This window comes from Bombina bombina, chromosome 2, assembly GCF_027579735.1.
Source record: "Bombina bombina isolate aBomBom1 chromosome 2, aBomBom1.pri, whole genome shotgun sequence".
NCBI classification, from domain to species: Eukaryota; Metazoa; Chordata; class Amphibia; order Anura; family Bombinatoridae; genus Bombina; species Bombina bombina.
In genome coordinates, this window is record NC_069500.1 from 498,310,946 (window position 1) to 498,319,315 (window position 8,370).

The 8,370-nt window shown below is 39.4% G+C and overlaps 1 protein-coding gene across 1 annotated transcript in view; it reads left to right on the forward strand.

Annotated features, from left to right (window-relative positions):
* LOC128649140 (telomerase protein component 1) overlaps positions 1–7,999 on the forward strand; it is a 207,021-nt gene extending 199,022 nt beyond the window's left edge. Inside the window, exons 55-57 of the mRNA XM_053702232.1 lie at positions 7,066–7,157; positions 7,578–7,682; positions 7,761–7,999. Of these exons, the coding sequence (XP_053558207.1) occupies positions 7,066–7,157; positions 7,578–7,682; positions 7,761–7,898 (335 nt within the window). The 3' untranslated portion in view covers positions 7,899–7,999. The remainder of the gene's footprint in view (positions 1–7,065; positions 7,158–7,577; positions 7,683–7,760) is intronic.
* The last annotated feature ends 371 nt before the right edge of the window (positions 8,000–8,370 follow it).

Sequence of the window (8,370 nt, forward strand, 5' to 3'; positions counted from 1 at the left end):
ATACTTGTCTAGCTCTTCAGTCCTTTTCGGCCATCAGTGGCTCAGTGCATGGAGGTAATCGGGCTGATGGTGGCGGCAATGGACATCATCCCCTTTGCTCGTTTCCATCTCAGACCTCTGCAGTTAAACATGCTCAGGCAATGGAACGGAGATTATGCAGATTTGTCTCCTCGAATACTGCTGGAGCAGGAGACAAAGGATTCTCTTCAATGGTGGTTGTCTCTGGATCATCTCTCCCAGGGAACCTACTTTCGCAGACCTTCTTGGGTGATTGTGACAACAGACGCTAGCCTTCTAGGATGGGGAGCAGTCTGGGGCTCCCTAAAGGCTCAGGGAGTTTGGACTCAGTCAGAGTCTGTTCTACCTATAAACATTCTGGAACTGAGAGCGATCTTCAATGCTCTTCTGGCCTGGCCCCAGTTAGCCTCGGTCCGGTTTATCAGGTTCCAGTCGGACATCATAACTTCAGTGGCCTACATCAATCATCAGGGAGGAACGAGGAGTTCCTTAGCGATGATCGAGGTAGCCAAAATAATCCAGTGGGCGGAAACACACTCCTGCTGTCTGTCGGCTATTCACATCCCAGGGGTGGACAACTGGGAGGCGGACTTCCTGAGCAGGCAGACCTTTCATCCAGGGGAGTGGGAACGCCATCCGGAAGTGTTCTCTGGCCTTATTCTCAAGTGGGGTCAGCTGGAATTGGATCTCATGGCATTCCGACAAAATGCCAAGCTCCCGAGATACGGGTCGAGGTCCAGGGACCCCCCGACGGAGCTGATAGATGCTATGGCGGTCCCTTGGACCTTTAGTCTAGCATACCTATTTCCTCTGTTTGCTCTTCTTCCTCGGGTCATTGCTCGAATCAAGCAGGAGAGGGCCTCAGTGATCCTCATAGCACCGGCTTGGCCTCGCAGGATTTGGTATGCAGATTTGGTGGACATGGCATCTCTGCCACCTTGGAGACTTCCGTTGAGGAAGGATCTTCTAATACAGGGGCCCATCCTTCACCCAAATCTAGTTTTTCTGAAGAGGACTGCTTGGAGATTGAACACTTAATTTTATCCAAGCAGGGTTTTTCTGACTCGGTCATAGAGACCATCATTCAGGCTCGTAAGCCTGTAACTAGAAAGATTTACCATAAGATATGGCGTAAATATCTCTACTCATGGAGTAGAATTAGGATTCATAGAATCTTGTCTTTTCTCCAAGAGAGTTTGGAGAAAGGATTATCGACATGTTCTCTAAAGGGTCAAATCTTTGCCTTATCTATTTTATTACACAAACGTCTGGCAGATGTTCCAGATGTACAATCATTTTGTCAGGCCTTTGTCAGGATCAGGCCTGTGTTCAAACCAGTTACTCCTTCATGGAGTCTGAATTTGGTTCTTAAAGTTCTTCAAGGGGCTCTGTTTGAGCCTATGCATTCCTTAGATATTAAATTGTTATCTTGGAAAGTTTTATTGCTACTGCTCTTTCTTTTTGGCTGAAGAGTATCATACGTTTTGCATATGATACTACTGGACAGCAGCTTCCAGAGAGAGTTACGGATCATTCCACGAGGGCTGTTGCTTCCTCATGGGCATTCAAAAATGAAGCTTCTGTGGAACAGATTTGCAAGGCTGCGACTTAGTCCTCTCTTCACACTTTTTCAAAGTTCTACAAATTTGATACTTTTGTCTCAGCTGAGGCCGTTTCTTCAAGCCGTGGTGCCTTCCGTTTAGGTTCCCTGTCTTGTTCCTCCCATATCATCTGTGTACTCTAGCTTGGGTATTGATTCCCATTAGTAATTAAGATGATCCGTGGACTCATCGTGTCATTTAAAAGAAAATTTATGCTTACCTGATAAATTTATTTCTTTTTTGACACGAGTCCACAGCCCGCCCTGTTTTTGTGAGACAGGTTGTTGGTTATTATAAACTTCAGACACCTCTGCACCTTGTTACTTCCTTTCTCTCCTTTACTTCGGTCGAATGACTGGGTTGGGAGTAAAGGGAGGTGATATTTAACAGCTTTGCTGTGGTGCTCTTTGCCGCCTCCTGCTGACCAGGAGAATATCCCATTAGTAATTAAGATGATCCGTGGACTCATCGTGTCAAAAAAGAAATACATTTATCAGGTAAGCATAAATTTTCTTTTCTTCAGCACAGATCCCAAAAATCTCCAAAGGACACGGTCAAAGGCTTTTTCTGCATCCGTGGAGATTATGACCAAAGGGATATCCTGTGAAACAGCATAGTCTATCACGTCAATGGCTCTCACCGTGTTGTCCCTTGCTTCTCTATTAACCACAAACCCTACCTTATCTTTAGAAATTATACGTGGGATGATGTAGTTTAGTCTTGTGGTCAGTAGTTTAGCATACATTTTAGTGTCATTATTAAGCAAGGATATAGGCCTAACATTTTCCACTTTGTCGGTACTTTTACCCGGTTTAGGGAGCACTACAATGTGTGCAGCTAATGATTCGTCCAAAATGGAGTTTTGTCCAATATGGCCAAAAATAATCTTAATAGCTGTGGTGTAAGGATGTCTATGTATTTTTTGTAATAATATGTCGTAAAGCCATCTGGACCTGGGGACTTTCAGAGGGAAGATCTTTATTTATCCTCTATTTCATTTTCTGTAAACGGTTCGTTAAGATGAGCCCTGTCTATATCTTCTATGTAGGGTAGGTCTAATTAGTCTAGGAATTTGTTAATGCTTTCTATAGGGGATTCCTGTAAATTACAGTTTCTCATACTATGTTCGAAAGGCCTCAGCTATATGCTTAGATGAGGTCTTTTCTTTTCCTTTGGAATCATAAACCCTGAGAATGTATGTTTTATTTGTTTTACGTTTCAACTTTCTAGCAAGTAACCTACTGCATTTATTATTCCCTTCATAATTCTGTTTAAGCTTAAGTGTAGAATTTTTGCATTCTCTGTCCATTATTGCATTAAGTTTTCCTCTATATTCCACCAGCAATGGCCAGCACTTTTGAATCCAAGGGATCCCTTTTATGCTGTCTCTCTTTTTTATTTAAGACTGTGTTAAAGTAGGTTCTTTGCTGTTTTAATTGATGTGACTTTACACTCAGTAGTTCCCTCTAATGACAGCCTTATGGGCACCCCAAGACTGTCTAATATCCGTTTCAGGATAAGAATTAAACCAAAAATAACATTGTAGGGCTTCCTCTATTTTTTGTGCATAGATTGGGTCATCCAATCTCCACATATAATTTGATCTGTGTCTAGTGTCCGAAAGCATGTAGCAGCCTATGGGAAATATAGTGCAACTTTCGGCTAGTGATAGGCTGGTGACATCTGTCAGGATGTAGTTGATTCTAGAATATCTAACTTGTGGGTGAGAGTAGAAAGTGTAATATCTCTCTGTTCTGTGTAGTATCCTCCAAACGTCATGCAAGGCGAGGTCTCTAAGACACATTTTAAGTTTGTGTATAATTGTGTGCGAAATAGATGAAGTCCCTGTGAAGTTGTCTAAAATAGGATCTAATGTGCAATTAAGATCACCACATACTATTAGAGTACCCTTAGCCACATCTAAAATAGCATTAGTTAGTGTTTTAAAAAGGCGTCCTGTGCTGTGTTCGGAGCATATGCATTGACAATTGTCACTTGTTTATGAAATAGGCTGCCTACTATTATTAAGAATCTCCCTTGTTTATCCTTTACCTGTTTGTGGGCTTGGAAGGGGATGCCCCTTCTTATTAATATCCCCACTCCACCTCTCTTAACAGTGTTGGAGGCGTAATATGAGTCTCCAACTTTATACTTAAACGTATCAGGTTCTCTATACTGTAAAAAATGCGTCTCTTGGAGAAAGATGATGTCATCCCTTATATCTTTAAAGTCTCTAATGGCTATATTCCTTTTGATCTGGTTATTGAGACCTTTTGCATTTACTGTGAGAAAATGTATCCCCTGATGCTTATCTATAGGTGCCATAGAATTACAAAAGGGCCAAGTAGCATATGTGATCCCATCCTTAATTCCTTAAGTGTAGTGTGAACCTCAAAACATGAGATGTGACTTCCTCCAACCTGTTTTCTTAATAAGTCTATGTGACATATCAGTCTGGACAGTATATCATAACATACATTGAGAAACAATAACCAAAAAATAACAGAAAATCAAACTTTAAGAACAACAATATAGCTTGTTGCTATTATTTAGGGGGAATGCAAAACAGCATAATTTCCCTCACTAGTAATTTTAAATTCAACCTCTGAGAGAACACCACATCTAGTAAATTAAAATTGCTCTTATTCGCTACAATACTTAGCATTACATTGCAAGCTCTAATCAGCGTCTGCATGGTAATCCTCAATTTTTAATCTGTTTCACCCATAAATATTTTAAGACTATAAAATGAAACATTCTCACCCATGAATATCTCTGCTTCATGTCTCTTGTGTGGTAGAAACTACTACATCTTTAGTAGTGTTTTTGTGTTTGTCCTTTCTGCGCTTGCTGGTTGAGGCAACCTGCCAATGTTGTTTCCTCTGAGTTGGTCTAGGGTCCAGGACCTCCCCGTTGCTTCTGCTCCCCTGAGCGATGAAATCTGGTGGTATGTTAAACGTTATGCCAAGTTCTTTGGAGAGATGGTGTTGCCTTCATGTAAGACCACCAAACTGAAGGGATATCCACATCTGTATCTTATGTTTTTGTCCCTTAATACTCTAGTTATGAAAGCAACCTCCCTCCTTCTTTGCAAAGTATTGGGACTCAGATCCAGATAGATTTGGAGGTTGTGGTCTAGATACAAGATGGCCCCCAGCTGGCGAGCTAATGTCCATACTTCTTCTTTGTCCTTATATCTAAGGAACCATAGGATCACATCTCTTGGTAGGGCAGAATCCGGTGTGGGTGGTCTGAGTGCTCTATGTACTCTGTCAAGATCTACCCCTGTGGCTTGAGGGTCTTTTATTCAGGTGACAGAGAGTGGAGGCCTCACTGGGGCTAAAGAAGCTACTCACTGATATTGGCAGTGCAGCTTGTTGCTTATTATTTTTGTCCAGCTTAGCACCTTTCTTAGATGCTATGTTGATTGTTCAGGTTGCCCCCCCAGTGAAGTGCTGTAAATATTGTGGCCTAGCAAGTGGACTTGAGATTATATAGTGACTTATGACATGTACAGAACTCTTTCGGTGCTGGTATCCCACGAGCAGTGACCGTTATTATCTGCAGATTTTTCACCTGTGAGATATGCAGATCTTGTGGCAGCAGAATGTGGGCCTAGTTTTTAGGAATCGTTAAATATGGCAGATTGCTAGCTCCCTTTATTAAAGATTCAGAGGTATCTTATCAGTTAAGACATGATGCAGAGGTGCACAGCTATATGTTAGTGTCAGTCCGTAGGGTGTATCAGTGTACTTGTATTTTGATGGCCGTATACATGACTATCTTTACTCTTTCTCCATTTGTGTGCAGGGAGGTCCGCTCTTAGTATTCCACCCATCCGGGGGTATAGCACTCTGTTACACTACTTCAGATGAGAAAGCAAGTATATCAGCAGCCTTAGTCATCGGACTACTCCCCAATATAGCACCGGCCTCTGCTGTGTTATATGCGCAATATTAAAAGATCATTCATCGGAAGCCAGAATTCACTTTATCTCATCAACAAAAAGCTCCCTCCACCTCTGGATGCTCCCGGGTTCAATGCGGAGCTCTCTTCAGGGCAAATGCCCATCTCTATATATGAGGGAAAGATTTGTTCAGCACGGAGCTCTGTCGCTATGCGGCCATGTTCCGCCCCCCACATACATTTTTGTTTTTATTCAATACATTTCCAAGTAAAAGTAATGCAGCATGAGCTATTTAAACTGCCTCTCTCCCCCTCCCTCTCCGGAGCTTGTTATTTACATTAAAAACCTTGCCGGGGGCCGTGCACTCACACTGCTTAGGAAAGTTAAAAAGTGTGATAAAGTGTAATAATCTTTTTTACTTAGAAATGATGTTAATAAATTATTGTATTTAAGTAACAGATTCTCAACATAAACTGCAGCACAAGCTCTGCATAACAGTAAGTGCTGCAGCTGTGCTTTGTCTAAGCATACATTAAAGAGAAATATGCCGTGTGTGTCATGTGACTGCTGTGCTATTACAATATGGCGGTATACATAGCCGCATCCAGCACTGGATCAGTATTCTACTAGAAAACACTTTTCTTGAATTATTTGGGTAAGTTTAATTTCCAGCATAGAGAACTGTGCTCAGTTTGTTATTATTACTCAGTAGCAGTCAGTTTTAAGATTTTTTTAGCAGTCAAGTGTTTAATGTCCCTTTAATGAACAATAACTAACATTTTCTTTAACAAAAGTTATTTTTTCCTCCTAACAAAAGTTTTGTGCTTAGGACAAATAAAGAGTTTTTTTTCTTCCCAAAACTTTCCTTCTGAATAATTTTCAAAAAGTACATCTTCCCTACGTTGTGTAAGGAAGAATACTACATAAAGCAGACATTAAAGGGATAGTAAAGTCCAAATTAAACGTTCATGATTTAGATTTATAATTTACTTTTCTCATCAAATTTGCTTTGTTCTCTTGTAATTCTTAGTTGAAAGCTAAACCTAGGTAGGCTCATATGCTAATTTCTAAGCCCTTGAAGGCCCCTTCTCATCTGAAATAATTTAAGTTTTTCACAGCTAGAGGGCGTTAGTTAATGTGTTTTATATAGATAAATAACTTCACGTGTGTGAGCACAGTGTTAAGAGTCAGCACTAATTGCCTGAAATGCAAGTCTGTCAAAAGATTTGAGATAAGGAGGCAGTCAGCAGAAGCTTAGATACAAGGTAATTACAGAGGTAAAAAGTATATTTCTATAACAGTGTTGGTTATGCAAAACTGGGGAATGGTAAATAAAGGGATTATCTATCTTTTTAAACAATAACATTTTTGGTGTTTACTATCCCTTTAAATGTATCATGTCTAAAGGCATATGGCCACAATCTCACCAAATGTTGATATATTAATGACTTGTGGATGGAGAGTTCAGGATAATTAAAGTTGGTGACCTCTGTGGTAGTTAATTTGATCGTGGTATCTGACTGGTTATCTTTTATATAGGTGTTGCAGACTCTGCTGGGTGTCTGTGGCTTCTGACTTTAAACAAAAAAGGAACTAAACACAAAACAACCATCAATTGGGAGCAGAAAAAGGTACAACTAACTTGTGTCTTCCTAAAGCAACAATTGGTATTCAGCATTATGTTTTTTTACTTTGTGTTTTCTATTTGTTATCATAAAAAAAATACCATATAGTTTGACAAGTGATTGTTCTTAAAGTGCATTATGGTAGTTTTACATTTTATTTTGTTTAAATAAATATACTTATTTTAATACATTATATCATTGTACATTGACATATTTGGATTTGTTGTATTTTTTATTTATAAATATTTAAAACCTACTAAGAGGTCTTGTTTTCATGGTGTCCCCATTACAACATAGGTGGTTTAATCATATTTTACTGTTTATCATAGAAACAGACTTTCATAGCCACATAAGCAAACAATAAGCCCATTTATTATAATACATTATTCTATTTGTCCAGGCTTTACCCTTTGTTTCTACTTTCAGGTGCACTCTGCTTCAATCTCTTCTCTGCAAGTAACTGACAAAAATGTTGTCACAGCTTCTGCTGATCGAACTGTGAAAATTTGGTCACGCGCGCCCTTCCGACAGGTAAGAGTAGTGGTTATGCAGTCTAATTTATTTATATTTAGCTTTTTCATACTCTAAATGGCAATTTTATTTCCTCAGGTTGGCCTCTTCCACTGCGCAGGAGCCGTAACATTCTTATCTGTGACTTCTAAAACACAAAGTGACACCTCTGAGGAGCTGCTTCATATTGCCTGTGGTGATCAGTATGGGAATGTGTATCTGTTGTCATGCCTCTAAACATATTGTGTTTTGTAAGAGTCTTAACATTTAGAATATTTTTAGATGACCATGGAAATAAAGGTTTTTACGTGTTGTTCGAAGAAGCACCTTCAGCATAATCATGGCTTTTTATTTCTTCTGGTATATTCAACATTTGTTTTGTTAGTATGTTCAAAAGTTAGCCTTCTAAATTCAATAAATTCAAAGAATTATCCAGAAAAAAAAGTAGTCACTAAACTGTGAAGTAATAAAATATTAATTAAATAAAGGGAAAGATAATACAGGTACAAATCCTTAAATCTGGAATACTAAAATTATTAAAAAATAAAGAGATTTGTCTTTCTAATGGTAGTGAGAGTCCACAAAAATCCATTCTGACATATGAAAATTACATCACCTGCCCACCAGGAGGAGGCAAAACATAAATTATGCTTACCAGATAATTTAATTTCCTTCTGTTTAGGAGAGTCCACAGCAGTATTCCTTACTG